Source organism: Cottoperca gobio, chromosome 1, assembly GCF_900634415.1.
Source record: "Cottoperca gobio chromosome 1, fCotGob3.1, whole genome shotgun sequence".
Classification (NCBI taxonomy): domain Eukaryota; kingdom Metazoa; phylum Chordata; class Actinopteri; order Perciformes; family Bovichtidae; genus Cottoperca; species Cottoperca gobio.
The window spans coordinates 4113292-4135360 of NC_041355.1; the positions used below are offsets into that span (position 1 = coordinate 4113292).

Consider the following 22069-nt stretch of genomic DNA (forward strand, 5'->3'; position numbering starts at 1 on the left):
GCGCGCGCGCGCGTGTGTGCGTGCGTGCGCGCGCGCGCGCTCGTGTGCGTGCGTGCGCGTGTGCGTGCCGCGCGCGCGCGCTCGTGTGCGTGCGTGCGCGTGCGTGCGCGCGCGCGCGCGCGTGTGCGTGCGCGCGCGTGCGCGCGCGCGCGCGCGCGCGCGCGCTCGTGTGCGTGCGTGCGCGCGCGCGCGCGTGTGCGTCCGTGCGCGCGCGCGCTCGTGTGCGTGCGTGCGCGCGCGCGTGTGCGCCGCGCGCTCGTGTGCGTGCGCGCGCGCGCGCGTGTGTGCGTGCGTGCGCGCGCGCGCGCGCTCGTGTGCGTGCGTGCGCGCGCGCGCGCTCGTGTGCGTGCGTGCGCGTGTGCGTGCGCGCGCGCGCGCTCGTGTGCGTGCGTGGCGCGTGCGTCCGCGCGCGCGCGTGTGCGTGCGTGCGTGCCGCGCGCGCGCGCGCGCGCGCTCGTGTGCGTGCGTGCGTGCGCGCGCGCGCGCGCGCGTGTGCGTCCGTGCGCGCGCGCTCGCGCTCGTGTGCGTGCGTGCGCGCGCGCGCGTGTGCGTGCGTGCGTGTGCGCGCGCGCGCGCGCGTGTGCGTGCGTGCGCGCGCGCGCGTGTGCGTGCGTGCGTGCGTGCGTGCGCGCGCGCGCGCTCGTGTGCGTGCGTCCGCGTGTGCGTGCGTGCGTGCGCGCGCGCGCGCGCTCGTGTGCGTGCGTGCGCGTGTGCGTGCGTGCGTGCGCGTGTGCGTGCGTGCGCGCGCGCGCGCGTGTGCGTGCGCGCGTGTGCGTGCGCGCGCGCGCGCTCGTGTGCGTGCGTGCGCGTGTGCGTGCGCGCGCGCGCGCGCGCGCGCTCGTGTGCGTGCGTGCGCGTGCGTCCGCGCGCGCGCGCGCGTGTGCGTGCGTGCGCGTGTGCGTGCGTGCGCGCGCGCTCGTGTGCGTGCGTGCGCGTGTGCGTGCGCGCGTGCGCGTGTGCGTGCGTGCGCGTGTGCGTGCGTCCGCGCGCGCGCGCGCGCTCGTGTGCGTGCGTGCGCGTGTGCGTGCGCGCGCTCGTGTGCGTGCGTGCGTGCGCGCGCGCGTGTGCGTGCGTGCGCGTGTGCGTGTGCGCGCGCGCGCGCGTGTGCGTGCGTGCGCGTGTGCGTGCGTGCGCGCGCGCGCGCTCGTGTGCGTGCGTGCGCGTGTGCGTGCGTGCGCGCGCGCGCGCGCTCGTGTGCGTGCGTGCGCCTGTGCGCGCGTGCGTGCGTGCGCGCGCGCGCGTGTGCGTGCGTGCGCGTGTGCGTGCGCGCGCGCTCGTGTGCGTGCGTGAGCGTGTGTGCGTCAGCGCGAGCGCGCGCGCTAGTGTAGCGTGCGTGCGTGTGAGTGAGTGAGTGAGAGTGTGAGTGAGTAAGCGAGAGAGAGATAGTGTGAGTGAGTGAGTGAGTGAGTGAGACTACAACAAACTGAGCTTTAATAGAGTCTGTCCTTAAAGTGCATGTTTTTCCCTGTGAATTGTAGGAGTAGAAGTATAAAGTGACATGTAAACAAAACCTCAAATGTGTACTTAACCGAACTTTACTAAATGTACTTAGTTAAATTCAACCACTATAGGAGAGATAGATTCATTATGCTTTCACAATGAACATGTGGTGGAAGTATTCAGATTATTTACCAACCCATTTGTGACCGCACGTATCCAACATGTGATCTGAATTATTAAACATGTTCCATATGGAATATTGTTGTTTACACTGCACGTGTGTTATATCTTTGATATGCAACTTGTTATGAGTTCATAGATACTAAACACTTGATTGTTCACCTTGTGGTTTTAGTTCTAGTCTTATAACAGAAATGTATAGTGTTAAAGTCTAGTACCATTTTGCATGTTAGCAATAAAATACAATTATAAAGCAGTTTGCTTTTGTCCCACCATTAAATTTCAGTTGTTTGGCTCTCCAGGAGAAAACATTTGGACAGCCCTGCACTAGACAATCATATTTTACAGGTAGAAATCATGTTTTTCGTAAATAGACGAGAGGTAGCGTACATTTCTTCCACTAGATGGCAGTAGCGCTATGTGTCCTTAGCTGCGCTCTCTCTGATGAGGTCAATGAAAAAGGCTCGAGGCAGTTTTACTGTGCAGCATTGAAATCAATCATACCTTAACTTTAATTAGATGGAGTGATACACAATGCATTGGAATCCAGAGTACAAACCCTCTACTGTTCAAATAAAAAATATTCACATAAAAAACAGCAACGTAAAAATGTACAGAGCAAAAAAGGTTAAAACATGTTATTTTAAAAAAAGGCCATAATATATTAGTGGATCACATTAAGTTGTAAACAAAGACAGTGCAGGGTTTTCATTCAACAGCATGTTGTAGTGTCTGAGGACACAGCTTTCCTTAAACATCTGGTGAGTGGTTTTCTTTAAGTTTAGAGTAAAAACTAAATAAATTACCAATAAATAACCGGAGAAAACACACCGGAGCAATCATTAGGATTATTATTTTTGGAACGTGAATGTTCAGGAAGTCATATATCGTGTGTGTGTGTGTGTGTGTGTGTGTGAAACAGAATAGTTTCAATCAACAGCTAAAGTGACACATTATGCAAGAATACATGAAAATTCACTTAAATCATTGAATTTTCACAGCTTTGTTTTGCATTTGTCCATATTGTCACTCGAAGAGAAACTTAACACGATCCGTGCTTAACAGCAGATGGAATCGTGACGAAAGGAAGTTTAGACCAGATGTGTCATGTGATCGTACGTAGACTATCAACATCCCAGCTTAGAACTGTGCTGTATCTGTGGACATGTACATCTACACAGCCTAAGAGTACGAGAGGTTACAATATTAACACCTATGCATAATGTTGTATAAAGTACAGCTACTACATGTACACACTGATTTCATCTGAGCGAACCTTATTATTAATGTCCCGCTCGCTCTCAGCCGGACAGAATCTAGTGATTGATATAATAAAAGTTTTTCACATTTGGTAAAATACATCGCTAAGAACCATTTTTTGGTCACATTCATTCAACGATCATACACTGACTTCATTGTCCTCTAAAAGTCAGACATTTTTTTTTTTTTTTTACACAATGACTGATAACCGTGTTTCCCTTTTTAAAAAGTCTGTGCGTGAAATCTCAGCCAGATAACGAGATATCATAGTCACTTGATGACAGCATGGAGCGCCCGACTATACGCACGTTTTTGGCGTTAGTTATACGAGCCGCCACCTCCACTGGCATCTCGAAATAATGCACCAGGGCCTGCTCGGTGAGCGCAGAGGCCAGGAACTGCTCGAAGGTGATGGCCCAGTCTTTATCGATGCTCGTGCTGTGAGGCAGCCCTCTGTCGTAGGGGCCGCCGCCATGAGGTGCGTTACTTCTCTCGTCGCTGGAGCCGTGGTCGCTGCGCACCAGCACCGTGTCGTCTGCAATGTCCTCGCACTGCAGCTTCTCATCCAGCTCGTGGGAGCCCGCGCTCAGAACCGAGTAAGACGACATTGAAGTGTCGTCTTTGGTTTCATCATCCGAGATGAGCATGGCGGACGGCGTGCCTGTGTCTTTGGGGGACGAGTCCTCCAGCTTGATGTCTTGCATAGGTGGCAGCAGCAGATCGCTCCCTTCGTCCCCCTTCCCCTCCTCACAGGGGCTTGGCTTGTTCTCCTCACTGTCACAGGCATAGCCATCACCCTGGCCCCGCTGCTGGAACTCGTCGTCGGCCGCGGCCTCCTGGCTGGTTTTGAGGTTTGTGGAGCTTCTGGTACACATGCTCGGCTCTGATTTACCCTCCATGTTGTGGACCTTCCTGTCGGAGGAGGAGGAGGAGAAGAGCTTTCCCACTTCTCCCATTTCCAGCAGCAGACTGGTGACGGTCGCCGTGGCGTGATAGAGCTCCTGTTCTGCGATATCCTCACTGAACATGCTGTAGAGAGTCTTGCAAAGCTCGATAAACTGACTCTGGAGGAAAAAACAAAAAACACAAAAAAAAAGGTCAGTTACACCTTAATGCACTCCTGAGATTCTCCTGCACATACCGTCTATAACAACAGATACAGAGGCTGAAGTCTCACCTGATTCAGCTTGGGGAGGTCTTTCGTGTTCTCTAGTTTAGATTTCGTCTCCTGGTTCCACAGTTTCAGGTAATGGCGATATTCAGGAGTGTTCAGTTTCTTCACTGTAAGAAGAGAATGCGTTATCGACTCGTATCTGGGTTTAAAATAAGCATGAATGTATACATGCTTCTGTATTGCGATTAAAGACTTTACGTTATATGGTAGAGCTGAACCTAGCATCATGCATACAGTATATCCCGTATTCACATGTTGTTTCAGACAAACTGGAGGAAATAAGATTTTTATTTGTCCATTGAAAGGATGACTTTATAAACACGACCAATCTGGTCACATCCATATTTTGACTCAAATTGTCTTATAAAGAGTTTCCTTTGCTACTAAGTGAGACTAAGGCAATTTCACACTTGGACGGTTTTGCCAAATTTGAATGAGACTTCACATCGTGTCGCTCATTTTAGACAAATTAAACTGTGCAGTGTGTTGTATTAGATCCATACTTTTATATTCCCTTTGCAATATGCTGCTCACCTTTTTCAGTCTTAAACGTAACTCTGACGAAGCCATCGTCCTTCTCACTTCTGCCCTTCGAGTCCTGACCTGAGGAGAAGATCAAACATCCACATTTGTTCAAAAACACTAGTGTTCATACCTCAGTTTCATATGTGTTAATAATCTTATATCGTTGTTTTTGTTCATTCTGACTCTAATTTAGATTATCCAATTAGTTAGCTGCGACTTTCAGCGCCCATCTTTTAGCAGCACATTATAATAACACATTCTGCATTTTCTTGCTTCCAAACTACATACTGCAGGTTTTTGTAGTCTTTTTCCTCTCCACCCAGGGACAGGGTGTAGTGCAACATTATAACATCAGTGCCTTCTGGAAGCTTTATTGTCCAAACAACAGCTTTCAGATCTACAAAATGAGTTTGAAGCAGTTCCTCTGCATATTCGACACAGGATGCCCCTGCAGGCTTGTGCTAGCATAATTTAACTTGAGTACACATTTGTTTTTGTGGCTCTGCTTTCATCACAGTCAGTGTGCGCAGTGCAGGCTGCACGCTGCACGCTGCGTCTGCAGTTTCAAGGTTAATGCAACCACACTCTCCCCAGCGGATTACATGACGGGCCCATAACCACAAAGAGATTTCTCTCGTGCAAATATCACGACGGGAATCTAAAGTCTTTTATTTTACAAATAGCAGCGTCGGGAATAACAGCACAACTGACGACTCAGGGGAAATCTTTTCTGCTAAATAATTGAAATGATGATATGTAATTTCCCCCCTTTTTTGAATAAGTGCATGTACTGTATCTTTACAATGCAATGGGAGGAATTAGTATTATGGTACGTTTGTTGTTTTGCATGTATTGTATTATTCCTTTTCCCTCCATAATTTGATTCTTTGTCTCATCTTTAATCTCTCCGGGGGGTTTGTTCTTGAGGTTAAAAGGTTGGGGGTGGGGTAAAGTGGTTAAGAAATATAAACCATTGTGAGAAAGTGGTTGGAAAAATGTCACACCCTGAACGATGTGGGGGACACAATGTTTTTGTGGCTGTTATATCATTATGCTGCATCTGCATATTGTGCTTATGGAAAGGATGTAATGAAAGCAACACAAATTTCCTCATAAAGAAAGTTGATCTTTGGTTGTTACCGATGGACGTTTCTGGTGTGATGTCTTCAAAGAAGTACTGAGTGGCCTCAAAGGCAGAGTCAGGCTCTTCTGGTTCACGAGGGATTTCTGAAAAAAAAAAAAGAAATTAAACATTTAAGTTGGGTTGTGAAAACATTACGTCAACCTCTTTGTCATTTTAGGTTTTCATTTTTTTATTTTTTTATTAAGACGATAAAGCTACTTGCGATAAATTATTATTATTATTATTATTTTGGATTAATCATTTAAAAATATAAATCTTAAATTAAATTTAAAATGATGTGATAAAAGGCTCATAAATATTAATAAAAGTCGAACCTAAGTATTAATTATTTAAAAGCACAGCGAGTAGTTGTAAACGTTTTATTTTCTGTCAGTAATCTCATTTAAAAAAGCATGCTGACAAAGTTAATCCTGAGAAAGTGAATTACTCAGTGAAGGGAGACAAAGAGCTCAACATTTCTCTCTTAGCAACATTTTCCACGCAGCCACAGCTGTACGGCTAATAATCTGAAATTAAACATTATCTGCAGTGTCCTAAAGACAACTGACATTACTGAACTGCGTCGATGCGCACTCACCAGGTATCACGTGCATCTTGTAGAGGAGCTTCAGCTTCTCAGTGAGGTCCCCGTGACACAGGACACCTAAAGCAAACACACCAACACGCTTTAGAGAACTGAACACCTGAACTGCTTCCACATGCGACAGCAGCTTGGATACAATCGCACCTACAATAAAAATCATGACCATCATTTGTCAACTGAATGTTTACACACGCAGAAGCTCAATCTATTTACCCAGGCCACTGATGAACTCCCGGAAATTGATGAGGGCGTCTCCGTTTTGATCAAGGAGACAGAAGAAGCGCAGAGCCAGGGGGTCTGAGTGGGCTCCGTTGGCCCAGGGGAACAGCAGGTTGAACAGGCCTTTGAACTGCTCCACGTCGATGCGGTACTGCTCCAGGTACGGCAGGCTGGGGTCGTGGCGCTCTGTGGAGTTGCTGCTGCCGCCCCAGTAACAGCTGGTCAGGTGCTCCGACTGAAGAGAGGAAACGTGTGAGGATAACTCAGTGTTTCCCCTACCATTGTCTTGGCAGGGTGCTGCGCCCCGCCAACGGAGCCCAGCACCCTGCCTGAAGGTCAAGGTGGTTTTCTTTTTTTCCCCTCGAATAAATCTTTTAATTCACAAGTCACTTTCCACATCGACAGGTGCTCTTATATTAAATAAGACCAAATGGCTGTTTGACTTCCTGTTTATATTTCGTAAGTGGGAGCTGGAGGTCCACAAATGACAAAGTCCCACGACATGAATATGTTGACTAACTCACCTTGAAGAGCACGTAGAGTTCCTCCAGCTCGTCAATGCTGAAGGCCGTCTCTGTTATAATAGTCCTGACCTGAAACGTTATATAATTACATTAAGTATAAATAGAAGAAAGACAATAATGTTAAAGCGTGAAGAGAGAGCAGAGGATCTACTAATGACAAGAATGTCGTTCATTGAGTTTCAAAACTCAAATCTAATTTGACCTGTAGAACTAAGAGTCTTTTGAAGTTGCCATTTTGCCCAATCCTATGTGCTCGACACGGTTAAGCAAGAACATTTGTCTGATTACAGTATTAATAAGAGTCAGGGGGTCCTTACCACGTTGCGTTTAGTTGTATCTTCAATGGTTTGGATGACCCTCAGTCTCTGTTTGAAACGCATCTGTTCAATCACATCTGCACGGATTGAGCCAAATTTCTGACACAAAAGGAGACGGACGAACAGAAGAATTAAGGTCAACCTACGCTGTGGGATTACTTAAAGTCTGTCATCACAGTGGAAGGACGGCTGCAGACAGCTTGGATACTTTTAAAGTTAAATTAAAATCAAGTTCAAATTGTATAAACTGAAAACATACGGCATTTTATTGAAAGCTAAGCCATTATGTGGCACTTAAATGTCAATAAATGTCAGATTTGTACTATTTCCCTGCATGTCTAAAGACTAAAACACGAAGGACAACACAGGTTTACACACGCTCATCTTCATCATCCTGGTTAAATACCTCGTAGGAGCTGCGGACCAGTTTGAAGATGTCCACATCTGGATGCGGTTCTCCATTGTCTGTCAGTAAGGAGTGCAGGTGGGGGATGGGAGGCAGGGTGCTGTCCTTATTGGTCACGCTGTCCAAGTATCTACAATACACAAGAGATTTAACAAAAAATGATCATCTTTAAATGGAGGGTTTTAGAGAACAATAAAAGGACACCCTAAATAGTCACTCTAGATATGTTGTCTCTTTTGCCTTACCTGCCCAGTACGGTCATAGCCTCCCCATCATCCTTGCAGTCCAGCAGCTGGTGGATGTTGGCGTGCAGCACGGAGAGGGCCAGCTGAAAGATGACCTTGATGCCGTCGTAGAAGAAGCAGTCCACGACCACCACCGCGCTCTCGAACGGCATGACCGACAGGAAGAGGGTGAGGAACCAGGAGAGCGAGATCGTGGAGATGACCCCGAGGTCCTGCATGCAGTCGTACAGCTGAGGAACGTACTCGCGAGCGAGCTCCTCGAACACCCCCTGATCGACTAGGGCTCCTGGGGTGAAAGAAAAAGGCGGTTTAACAAATTGGAAACTGTCACTGGAACACCCTTAAATACAGAAGCACGTGCACATACTGACCGACAACCCTAGTGTTGTAGTAGTCCGGCAGCATCCTCTCACAGAGCGCCACAAGCAGCCAAAAGGCCTCCTCTTCTTTGGCGTAGAGCAGCAACACGGATGTCACAATATTCATAGCCTTTGGTGTCGGAGCAGAGAAGAATAGAAATTCAAGTATCGTCGAGGACTGCGAGGTTTCTGCCATGTCAAAATCCAAACAAGAGTGTGTACCTGACAGTATCCAATGTTGGGGTTTCTGAACGCGTAGGCTGTGAGGACCCTGCGGAGGGCAGCGATGCCCATCTCATTCTGAAAGGCCGGGTGCTCAGGGAGAGAGCGGTGCAGGTCCCTCTCTATCTCCTCTGTTGCCAGGTTGTATTTGCCCATCGACTTCTCCACCAGGTCTTCGTAGTATCCGGGGTGGGTGGCCATCTCGTTGATCGTCCCTGTAAAAAAACAGATTTAAAGCTTCTCCGTCAGATCTCTTGCAACATAACTTCACTATTAGAGCTACTGTAAGAGTCTTTGTGATGAGGTGGATCACAGGCAAAGCTGTCATTAAATATTTAAATCCTAGAAGATAAATCATACTATAGTATGTAATACAAATGTCACTAAACATGTCATAGTATAAAGTATGTCATGAAACATTCATAGCATAGCATCATAAGCCATAAAACATAAGAATACATCACTCTATTATGACGCGTGTAATAAAAAGTCTATTGGCATGAACACAAACACACGTCACCTCCCTGCTGAATGTCATCCTCCGAGGGCAGGGAGCCTTTGTGGACTGACTGACAGAGCTGCTTGAAACAGCTAAGAAATGCAAAATGACTGAGGGAAAATGTTCATTCAAAATGTGCTGCACTGCAATGTAACTGGTATTTTACATGCCTTTGAGACCTGGTCGCTGGTTCACTGAACTTTAACTTTAGTTCTGCAGTAAAACCTGGAGAGAATCTCTTCACACGAGTTCCAGGTTTTCCTCAGCACAGTGCGTCAAACTCACCAAACTAGTTTTTACTCCCTTTGATAAAAAAAAAAAACTACTGAATGTTTTAAATAAACATGGCAAATATTTTTCTGAAAAATTTCACACGGTGCAGGTAAGGTCGACTAAGGTGATCGGTGATATCAAGTGAGCTGTTTGTAACCCAGCTCTGCTCAGGTGAGGACGAGTACGAGCCGCTGCATGACCGTGCCTGTACACAGGAATGTCTGGAGCTGCATACCTGAATATACAACATGTTGTTGTAGACAGTCACCAGGTACAGGTCCTCTGTGGAGTCAGTAGCTGAATGGAAACTTTCCATTACCTGCTGTTTGATGGCTTTGTTTTCAAATGCAAGCACGCGTGGAAAACAACACATGCATGGGGCTACAACTCCTGAACATTTAGTGCGTTGCAAAAACTCCGCCTTTGATAATCTGGATGGTTATGAACGCCATGTAAAAGCTGCAACACAGGAACAGCTTTTGCAGTAGTAGTCTCATATCTCACATTGGAATACAAATTATAATGTGCATTTGTCAACAGGGCGTCTGTGGGTGAATAATGAATAAGCGCCATGTGATGTTATGATCAAGTGTAGTATGCAGGGTGTGGTCTCATTAGGTGCAGGGTATGACTGAATCCTTTGCACTTCTGTATGCACGGTGCGTGTTGTGCCTCCCTGAACATTTGCTCACCAGAGAAGAGCAGCCAGAGCTCTCCTCTCATGCTCTCAGGAATCCCCTTGATGACCAGCTCCTTCGTCTTCTCTGTGCGGTACATGCACACTCCCTCTCCAAACTCTGTAAAGTGGTTCTTCCACGCCTGCTCCTTCAGGAACTCCTTCGCCTGAGCATAGAGGGGGAAACCATTGCATGAGATGCAGTAGTTCCAATACAATTACTGCAGAATTCTGCTTACACTATTCCACAGCCGTGGTTAAATCGATTTATTGCAAACTTAGTCACATTGCATTGAGCTTAATAACAAGAATGGCTTTATTTATACACAGTCTTATGAGAAAAATTATCTTGCTAGGTTGCCGTTAGCAGCAATCCTCCATGCAGCTTAACATCCGTGCAATATAATGATGTGCAAATGGCAATTATGGAAAACATTTACAAGACTACAAATGGCTTTTAAAAAGAAGCAGAACAAATCACAGCATTATTAAACAAGGTGTTACCTGTGCGCTGTACCACGCTTGACAAAAGTGCATTTAACGCACCAGTTTGGGATTGAACTCCTCAGGTGATCGGCGGCGGTACATGGTCATGAGGGCTTGTGTGGCTGTGGGCACGCTGCTGTCGTTCAGGTTGAACGTACGCTCGCCTTCTGAGCTCAGGCTGCTGGAGAGCAGGGATCCATGCTGAGAGTAAACCTGTTAGGGGAATAGATCATATTCAGGCTTTGGAGCTTTCACAATTATTCACATTATCTTGTATTTACTCAAAGTAAACAAGGCATTTAAGAAACAAAGCTGAATTTCTTTTTACCTCGTCGTCCGAGCTGTTTAAGCTGCCGGTGATCTTCCTCTCCAGGCAGATCTTGGGGGTCGTCTGCTGCAGGAAGTCAGAAATCCTCTGGACCAGGAAGTCTCGGTCCTTCAGATTAGCAAACAGGAATGTCATTCGATTCTTGGTACTGATGGAGAGCGGGCTGGGCAGCACGTTGGAGCTGTCTGCCTTCTCCACGATGGTCACCTGAAGGAACATTCACAATCTCAGTTAGCACACATAAAGTGATAAATGACATGCGTGTCAGAAATAGGAATTCTCAATTTAAAAAGAACAACTCGCCTCTCGTAGAGGAATGATGAGGCTGCACAGCGTCTCCTCTTTGCTGGTGAAGCAGATGTAGTTGGTGGAAACAAACATCTGTCCCAGGATGTGCATCTTGTTAAAGGGGGTCCAGAGGGTGCAGTCCGTGTGTCCGTCCAGTTTCTCGTCTTTGGGCAGACGAAAGAGCGCCCGGTAACGCTCACTCTTAGCTCTCGCATCCAAATCCCTAAAGGGAGGATGGAAAATGCAGAGTCATATTAGCTGACAGATTTCTGTAAATATATAATATGACAGCTTGGTTTGAGCCTGAATCTTGCATTAGTACAAGTATCGTGCAAAAAAAAAAGAAGGTAAAACACCAAAACACCTTATAATACTTACTAATGCAAAACAATATCTTTACAGCATATTCTGTTAAATGTACATTACAGTCAGGTGGATAGTTTTATGTCCCTATGTTATACAATGAAGCGTCTGTGTAGATACAGTAAAATGTTATGCAAGAGCATCCCTCACACAGATGGACTGATACAATATTGCACTGCAGTGAAACCAAATCATGCTTACAGTACATAAAATGTGTTGACCAACCAAAGTGGGATCTTAAAAAAGGCAATTCTTGCAGAGACCCTTCATAAAGTACAACATCCATTTGTTTCCTAACACCCGTGTTGGGCTTTTGCAGTTAAACTGTAAAAACCTAAACTTGCAACACCGCTGTAGATTTTCATCTTCTGTCCGGATTAACCAACTGCTCTACCCGCCATAACACATTAACGTACACATCGACTGCATGTCATAAACATGCTTACACGTCATTAACTATTGATGAGCGTAAGCGTTCCCATCAGTTCTCACCTCTTGAGTGCCGGCACCTTCTTGGGGGATTTCTTCTTGAGCTTGGGCAGCGAGCGGTCCTGCTCGAAGCCTTTGTTGTCCAGGAGCTGACGCATGGCGATGTTGGCCAGCTGCTCCGCCAGCTTAAAGGTCTCGTTGATGTTGAGGAAGACGGAGAAGACGTGCTCGTTGATGCGGGTGCTCACCTTGATCGCGTCGGGCAGCAGGAGGGTGGCGCTTTTCTCCAGCTGGGTGATATCAGCCCAACGCACCACCAGTTTGGCTGCCAAAAAGAAAAGAAAAAAGATAGAGACATCAGACAAGATAAGACCAACAGGATATGATTCAAGACTTGCAGGATGGTGTTACCTTGAGAAGCATGCAGGAATACTAAAATGATGCAGTTTGATATGTGGTTTAGACGTTGCTGTGCAACATCTAACTGCAATAGAACTTGTGATAACAGTTTGAAGTCTCAAATAAATATAGCTTTGAAAAAAATACAAAAATAAAAGCTCAGGTCTGAGAAACCTTCAAAATAAAACGCCTGGAAGACAGTTCATTAAGTTACATATTCACAAATGACAACAAACTGATTTGATAGTTCATATCAATATGAATGGGGGAGATAATGTCAAAGAGACAGTTAAGGAAGATCAGAATAATATTCTGGTAAATCAGACCAAGACGGTCTATATTTTGTGACTCCATAGTTCAAATGTTTACAAAGTGCAGTGTGGTTTTATACAAAATGGTTTATTGTTTATCTCCTCTGGGATTTTCATGGTTGCCAAAAAAGATATAAAAAAAAACAAAAAACATTTGGGATATAAGCAGATTGCTGTTTTATGCGTGGGCTAAATCCCAGGCGAGTAGACACGGGATGAATTCTCTTTCAAATGCTTTTGGCTGCTAGTAAAAACACAGAAATGTCTGCCAGTAAAAATCAAAGACGATTATGTAGACGTACTTTAAAAACAATGTGTCACAATCTGTGCAGCAGCGGCCGAGACGACCCGACTTTTTGAACCTTGTAAGAGTCGAGGTTGAAAATCCCTGGATGTAGCCCAGTACATGTCATTAAAAGATCATGCTGCAGTTATTCCCTTCCCATGTCAACCCACACATTCTACTTAAGTGTATCAGTGTAGGTAATAGATAAAGATGCATAAATAGTAAATAACTGTGTTCAGAGTCTATAGCCAACCTTCTTTTCCTAGTAAGTAGGAGTAGAAGCAGAGGTGGTTGATGCTGAGGTAGAGCCATCCCTGTCGTGGCACCTTGCCCTTCCAGTAGCTGCAGGAGTAATAGTTGACCAGCTTCTCTTCCTCCGGCATCCCAAACAGCTTCCGAAACTTGGCGCTGGCCTCCTTGAACTTGTCCGTGTCGTCGTCCTCTTTGACGTCGTGGTTCTTGTTGTACTCTGCAATGATGCCCTGAGGCAAGACGGCAAAGAGACAGAAAGAGGTGAATGAGCTGGGACGAGAAACATTAGAGTTGTTGTTTGGCGGGAGCAGCGGTCGTCTGTGCGATTGAGGTTTTAAATGTCAAATTATACATCGTTATAAGTGTGGGCTGATGCAGTTTTGAGCATTTCATAGGCTCCTTCGCCAGCAGTGAACTGGCAACACTTCTTTTCAGGAGTAGATGATAATTGTTTGAGTTTGTTCCATTTTTATTTAACTTTAAATCTACTTTACTATTGTCGTTTTACTATAAAATATATAAACATTGTAGGAATGCTTCGAAGCAAATGTAAATGCATGTTAACCAGGGTTCCCACCATTTCTTAAACATCAAATTCAAGGACTTTAAGGGCTTTGGAGGCCAATTCAAGGACCCAACATGGCGTAGTTTGAGACAAGGATCAAGATGAATTACTGAGAAGTCTTATAATGAGAACTAGCAGGCTTTACAGAAGCAACAATAAAATAAAGTGCGACTTGAATGTGTGAAAACTTCTCATTTAAAACAAAATAATGAGCCAAAAAAGACACCGTATTAGTATGAACTGTCATAAATAAGTCAAAGTATCACCTCTCTATTAATACAGGACATCTTTGAATGAAAAGTCCAAACACAAACTACATGTTTGACGGCGACACAGTGAGCAGGTACCTGGACTTTCCCTTTGACAAAGGTCGTGATGTCGTTCTCATTCTCAAAGATGGAGAGCGTCTGCAGCAGGTTATGTTCCAGCCACTCCCAGTGCTCTGTGATCTCTTTACGGGAGGTTCCTGCAGAGGAGCGAGGAGAGGAAGGTCAGAGCATGTGGGTTTACAGGAGGAGCATGACGGTAGTACTTTAGCATGCAAACTGGCGAGTTGAGAGAACCTCCTTTACCTGGAGAACAGGATAATGATGTCAAAAGCATCGGTGCAAGTGAAATGTCAAGGGAGAAAGAGTATGCACTATAATGACCATTTTGTTACTGTCATCAGTGAGGTCAAAACAGATGGGGGGGGTTTTTTTGGCCGCAGGATCGCAGTAATGGCTGCAGCCACTGTGGACCATTATCCCTCAGCACTGCTGCAAACAGCTCTTCAGTGAGTGCACATTCACTGAATCAGCCACGTCTGCCAGACTGCTCCACTCTCCTCTATCTCTGGGAGAAGGAATTAAGGACTGGGAGGGGTGGAGAGGGAGGGGAGGAATTGCCATTTCAAAGCCAGGCCAGTCTTCTGTAGAGCCTCCATTTCAGACAGATAGGGAGCACAAACAGTACTCGTTTCCATATACTCATTTAGTAGGGAACAGATGAATTAAAGACATGGTGGCACACATACCAAAAACATCGAGAAACTGCAGATAATACAGCAGTTTGAGCTTAACATCATTATTCATATTTCATTTGCTATGCATTCCCAAAAAATCACTAGTTAAAGCTTCCTAAATATGATTATTTGCTGGTTTTCTTTGTCTTTTCCGATAGTAAAGCAACACCTTATAGGAAACATATTTTAAACCAAAAGATTGATTGGTTAGCTGAGAAAATAAAATCAGCAAATTAATAAATAACCCTTATTTACAGCTCTGGTTTTGTGTTAGCTTTTCCTAACATGTAGCTGGGATGATTGGATGTTCAATGACACCGCAAAAAGACGAGTGCCGCTTCTAATCAGTCTGGAGTGTGGCTGCTTCTTTGCATGATTTATTTGCCACAGACCGTCTCTTACTGGAGATAGAAATACATAGAATATGCAGATAACGTTATTGTGAGACACCAGCAGATGCCATGAAATCCTAATGAAAGCCCATCAAGTAATTAGCAGAAAAACACAACATCCACTTTTATTTGAGCATCGATTCCTGCACTGGATCCTGTAATCCTGCCCTTTAAAACCACCGGGGCATGATGTAATGCTTGGCATTCAGCAGCTAACATGGGATAAGGCAGGATGTTGGAGCATTATGGGTCTCCAACAATAGTGGCTGGGGGAGGGATGTTAAAAAAAAAAACACAAAGGGGGTCTATGCTGGAGTATCCCATACCTGTATATCTAAAAAGTGCAGATAAAGCAAATCTGCAAACTGAATCATCAAAGTAGACAGGTGGTTGGATTAAGTACATGCATTAACTCACAGTCTTTAGAGCCAAGAGTTAAAGTGCACGTACCATGAGCAATGATCCAGTAAACTAAAGAGTCAGGAGTCTGGTACAGGATCCTATATGGGGCCATCCGAGCACTGGAGTCCAAGACGACATCCAGGGTCCCGACCAGCAAACCTGCAGGAGCATCAAAATCCTGATGTTAAGACATAAGACAAACTTTCACGGGAGGCTTAATAAAAACCTTATTGTGTTGATCCAAAAACGATAAAAATCCTCATGGCACAAGTTAACATTCAGCTGTGGAATAAACATAATCCTTTACAGACATGTGACGACCATAAATGAGCATGTGAGATGCCTATAAAATAAAAAAGTGCATTTATACTTTCAGGCCATCTTGTTATGCTTAAGCAAAAAGGAAATCCCATGAAGTCTCGTGGTTTAAGATTTGAGCATATGGAAAATATTCAGAGTAGGTATATGTTCAACTGCCATGAGAGACGGGTTATTTTTGTTCGGCAGCTCATCAAACGCAATATGAGTCACACAGAGAGAGGATGAGGGGGAGGAAGGAGAGAGACGAGACAAGCGAGCGAAGCTGAAGTGTTTTTCAAATATTTGTTTTTAGAGGAAAGTCTTAAAAGGACAGACAGAAATAAAAGAAGTACTTCTGCATGGTTTAACCTCATTGACCTTGGACTACAGTTACAACATTTCACTCAGTTTGCTTTCCATCATCCTCATCTTCTCTGCCTTCCACCACACATCTTCATTTTTCCTCTTTACATTCCTCTTCATGAATCCCGCTCACCATTTTGGTAGACTATGATGTCTCTAAAACTGACACAGTAAGCCGGTGATTGTCGTGATATTTGGCATGACAATCACCGGCTTACTGTGTCAGTTTTAGAGACATGTCAGAGCTCTGTCATGAGAATGAATATGCCTACACAAATAAGATATTCTCTTGTATTGTAAAACCACTTAACACTCTTAAATGACACTGAAACTAACGAGTCAATTCAGCATGACACTCGGGTTTAGTCCCAATGAGACAAACAAACAATTGGGTGTGAAGATAACTTCCCCTTGTTCAAAAGAAAGATCACAAGGTTCAAAAACAGTCATACCCTAAAAGTTCAACAGCTGCTCACACATTGACCTCAGAGAAAGCTTTTAATGTGAAGTTAGCTTTCTCTCAAAATAGTTTTTAAGTTAAAAACATACCAAAAGTGATACAGCGAGTGTCTCCACCGAGTGTCTTGAAACTTTGTGGTTAAAACATCATGAAAAGCAGCTAATTCGGACTAAAGCTGCAGAGCATGGTTCAGCCCACGACGTGCGACTTGAGGTTTAAACTTGACACCACAGAAGGTGTGTGACCTCTTGATATACTCGTACCTCCTCCAGTAAGACGGATATAAGTGAAACCCATATCAGACAGAAAGACAGACGTTTCCTGGCTAGCGATGATTGAGTTCTTGTTTATTTACAAGCGGCCACGACGAACATCACTTGCCTCCGTCTGCAGCATTAACTCATCACACCGAAGTCCATGTGACTAAAAGCAGAGGTGTGGAGTTAAAGTGGGAATACGTGGGTGCACACCCTCCAAAAACAAAAAGACAACACACGGCTGTAATGGCCACAGGTCCTTGTGAACAGAACGAGCCTGGCTGCTGGTGTAGGACGTTTGCATTGCGCACACAGAGGAAAACAAAAATCGCCCTCAGGCCTAAAATCAATACTGCTTCAGATGACAGAAACTTGAGGAGAGGCCTGAATCATCATCATCATCATCATCATCATCATCATCATCATCATCATCATCATCGTCATCACACGCAAGACTCAATGCTTCTACATAATGCTCCTCCACCATTTCGACACATTGACAATGAAAACAAGTCATAAATATCGTTTTGTACAATGAAGCAAATTATTGTGTCATTTTATGCACAAGTGTCAAGTTGCGCAACAACTCACATGATGGCCTGATTTTTTTAAGGTTATTTACGGCCTGATGAATGCAGGTTTTGTTCCGTCTTATTCTTTTTATACCGACTAATAATGAAGATGTCCACATATAGACAACAAAAGGACACTTGTATGCAAGACGTCCTTTTAAACGTCCCTCCAGCTCTGCACAGCCTCACTAAACACTGTGCATGCAAACTCCTTTAGATGAGACTGGAAGTGACAGCTTGTAAATTAGGTTTAACTTGTGTCATGCAAATTACATTAAACAGGAAACTGAGCGGGTACATCCCATACTATAGACCTGCTTGCAGCTTTGTTAGGTCAAAGTTCCCTGTGGAGGTTTCTTGTAAACAAACTTAAGAGTACATTCTTGTGTGTATCCGGTCTAACAAATGTGCCGAGTGCATTTCAATTTTCATAAAACATCTGCAAAGATGATTTTTCTTTTAAAGCTTTTAATCTGTGTCGTTTACATTCATGTTTGCTAGCTTGCAATCTTTCTTTTCACGGCCTTTGTTGGCGAATAACTGCCACCGGTTTATCAGTGGAATATTATAATAATAATGTGCATCACGTGACCCACGCAGAAAAATAAACAAAACCAGCACCTCCACCTGAAAACATTGCACAAACTCAAATAATCTAGATTATTTTACAAACTTTAGTCATAAAAATAGAGTTTTACTACCACATGCTCCTCGAGATTACTGCTTTATAATGTTTATTGAAGTGAACTACAGTAAACATGAAACTGATGTGGAGTTGAAGACATTTAGAGATGAATAATTCTTAAAAAGATCCTCTTTGACTTGTCAGACACATAAGACACCCATCCATTCTCCGGCAGCGCCGACATGTGAGCTCAATGTTGGACATGCCGATTTGTGCCCAGTTCTGTAAAATGCTCCGTACTGGTGCAGCCGATTGGGTTTCCCTTGTGCTTGTGGGCAGTGCCAGTGTCACTGGGTGCCGAGTGCCAACTGGCACACGGTACAAGTCAGCGAGCTCTTTATTTACATAACAATGACATCATCTCCGAGCGCCACTTAGCACAACATGTGTTGTAAAGCAAGAACTCACAAGAGACTGAAGGAAATGCAGCTGCAGATCTTGTTTTGTATTATTAATATCAAAGAGGGTCAAATCAGAAATATTACACTAAATGTGTAACAAGAGTATTAAATGTCGTTATGTTACATTTTAAACTTTACTTCTTGTTATAGGGGCACAAGCAACAAACAGGTTGGGAGTCACTGTAGTATTGTTGCACACGCTACATGTTCTCTTTTATTCTGACGCCGTTTTGGCCTGTAGACTTTCTTCAAGATCAACAATCATAGTAAGACCCAGGCACTGATACGTCAGTGTGATTAGATAATCATCTTCCACCTTTGTGGTGAGAAAAACTAATCAACCTTCAGCGAATCAAATGACTTCAAAGAAGATGACAAGAGCTATTACGTCTCATACCATAGAGAGAGATTTCAATTTGATCTACAATTTTTGGTTTTGTACATTATGTTGGTCACCGTCGTACATCACAATATAATGACATGAAATTAAAGATTGATACGCTACAAGACTTTTATCTACATCGCTTCCTCCCGACTGAGTCAGACTGCTCCTCAGTGGCAGAGATTTCACTCTTATCATAGTTAGTGGTGTTGAAGCTCAATGAGCAGTGACAGAGACTCTCAGCAGGGAACAGAAACTGAGCAATCGGTGATAAACGCATCGTTTTCACTTCAGATTTGAATCGAGATGACTTGAAATAGTCCACATTTACATAATGTGGGATATTTGGCTGCATATATAGCATGTTAAACATGAATGGTTTCATCCCAAAACTAGATTACCTACAGGGAAATTTCCCTGAGACCATCGCCAGGGTTCAGCAATTGGTTTGTGAAAATTTGTTTTGGAATATGGAAATATCACCCGACATGATAAGGGCCTTGAATTTAGTCTGGGGTTTTTTTTACCTGATCTCCAGGGCCTGTGGCAAAATCTAGCATTACGACCATCGTTATTTAAACTCATACAGATCTTATATGAAATGTTTTTTATTGAACAAATGAGCACACAGCACGTATGGGGCCATCTCATAGTTCATCGTAGTAAAGAATAGATATAGGGGGAGAAAGGGAGGTTTACAGGGACCAAAACAAATCTCATTTTGGTTTTCACGTTGCAAAATATGTATAATTTTCTCGTTTACTTCTTCAGGGATCTTAAACGGCATCTCATCTATAAAACTTGGGGAAGTGCAACACCAACCAGCTGAATTCAGGTCAAACAATGAACCAAATCTTTCACATTTAGAGAGAAACCAGGACAGCATTTCCATAACCTGTTTCTCCTCCTCCTCCTCCTCCTCCTCCTCCTCCTCATGCTGCTACTTGACCCATTTTGGATAGAATAATAAAGAGAGAGGAGGAGTGAGAGAACTAAAAAAGAAGAAGGGGAATGATTCAGCATGAACAAGCAAAACAGACCACGTCTCAAATAGATTGTTGTTGAGACTCCACAGCTACGAGCAGCTGACCAAGAACAGCAACTACTATTGTTTGCATTGTTGTAATGGTTGAACATCTTATTTCTCTTGCAGGGCAGCACTAGCCTGCCAATGTTTACAAGACAGTGTACTCTTATCTGCTGGACTTTGTCTCTTGATGTCAGCATACTTGGTCAAATGTTTGTCCTTCATCAAAGCAGGCTGATAATAGTGAGAATAAATCAAACACATTTAGCCTACTTCTTCACATCCAGGTGAATGGATGGGTGTCTTATGTGTCCATCGTGTGACAGCTGATTGGTCACGTGATCCCGCTCATATTATCCTGTCCCATGTGTTTCCTCATGCCCAACACAAACACTGGCATCTTGTACAGTCACTCAAATCACCATATCACCGTCAATAACCTCTGAATTTAAATTATAAGTAGTTTTTGCTATTGATCCATGACAATAGACTAGAACAATCAAACTCACCCGCCAGTCCTCCGCCTCCATTCCCGTGGCCCTTCCGTTTCTGGAGGATGAAATATGGATTTGCTCTCTCGGTGATCCATAACGCGCCCGCCAGTAACACATCTTCGGGACTGACCCACATAATTGTCTAGTGTTTTTTTAAGGGAGCATTGAACACAGAGGGCTGCTGACGGTGTGTGATTCTGTCCAGCAGGGATTGTTAAATTATTAAAACACCGATGTAGGCCTGATATTCCCCTCCTCGACCCTTAAAATGTATGTCTACTGTTGGATGTCCGAGCGGCAATAAGACGCGCATGCAAGTGTTGCTATAATTAAAGACTCCAGGGTCGGATCGGCCTGCAATATGGAAGTCCAACTCCAAAATGTCCTGCACACAAACCTTTTGCAATACAAGCCTCACGTGTGCAAGCACAGGCGCTTAAATAAATGAATTTCTTTGAGGTTTCGGAGGTAGATTGGCTCGGTTTGCTGCCGCACAGCGCAGTGCTAATCAGTCTTTGTTATCCATGTTCAGTGGCAGGTGCGATCCGGTCAGTGTCGAGGTTAGTGTCGAGGTTAGTGTCGAGGTTAGGCAGAGAAAACCTCGTTACAGCCGATCAAAATGAGCAGTAAACAGTCTGTTTGCTCTCCCAGCTGCAATGCCAGTGCGTGTACTGAAGCAGAAAGACGACACTTTAACAGTAAACACCGCGAGCAGCAGTCTTCTTCTTCTTCTCCGCCTCCTTCTCAGCTGTCGCCGCTGCCGCACGCAAAATACAGCGAGCGCGTCACCGACTGGCCACCGCGCGACGTCAGCGCGCATATGCAGGAGGTGGAGACACGTGAGGAAATAATGAATTAATAAATGAGTTACAACGTAAACTCAGGTTATACACTTGTTTTATTTTAACATTCAACAAGTTTGAATTCTGTGTTAGGTAAGGCTACAAAGTCCTAAAGAAATCCATTTCTTTTGTTTGGTTGTTTACTTATTGAAGAGCAGTAATCACAGGTCTGCCCACTCTTTCCACTCACCGTATAGGGCTGTGTTGGGCTACTGTAAGTCTATAAACATGGTGGTAGGAAACTCAGATACCATATAAACATGTCCTCTGCCTTTATATCCACTTAGTCTTTTGAATAAAACTTCCCCACAGTCAAACAAAGTACAGTTTATATGCTGGAATACAACACTGCCCTAAATTAGCTTTGTGTCAGTTAGTTTAATGACATTTAAAACAGGTTTGTTTAAAAAAACCACTGACAGGTCAGTCATTGCTTATGCTGTGCTGCCAAATGCTATTCAAATCTACAACACTGTGTTCTTCTTAAGTTTCAAAGGGCATTTATATGGCACTTTCCAATCACTCAAAGTTCTTTACATTTACGACACTTTGACATGCTGACTGCAGGGGCTGGGGATTGATCCTACGACCCTCCACCCACTGGACAACCACTCAACCTCTTCAGCCACAGCCTGCATCGATCATCTCACATATCATTTAGTCAGATGGATTGTACATAGTATAATTGTATTCTAGTCTATTCTGTACACACGACATCTAGTGCAAGTCTGTCCAT

General features: G+C 44.5%; 1 protein-coding gene across 1 annotated transcript; it reads right to left on the reverse strand.

Moving 5' to 3' along the window:
• Positions 1-2093: 2093 nt before the first annotated feature.
• On the reverse strand, positions 2094-21259 carry tbc1d9 (TBC1 domain family, member 9 (with GRAM domain)). The gene is made up of 21 exons (XM_029433693.1): positions 20507-21259; positions 15599-15709; positions 14101-14219; positions 13190-13418; positions 12004-12265; positions 11164-11371; positions 10861-11067; positions 10593-10745; positions 10063-10213; positions 8599-8813; positions 8389-8506; positions 8018-8303; positions 7773-7902; positions 7367-7465; positions 7050-7118; positions 6520-6760; positions 6301-6366; positions 5720-5806; positions 4589-4657; positions 4058-4161; positions 2094-3944 (listed from the first exon to the last, which is right to left on the reverse strand). Exons 1-21 carry the CDS (start codon positions 20625-20627, stop codon positions 3126-3128), a joined length of 3864 nt encoding a protein of 1287 aa, XP_029289553.1. The 5' UTR covers positions 20628-21259; the 3' UTR covers positions 2094-3125.
• Positions 21260-22069: the final 810 nt, after the last annotated feature.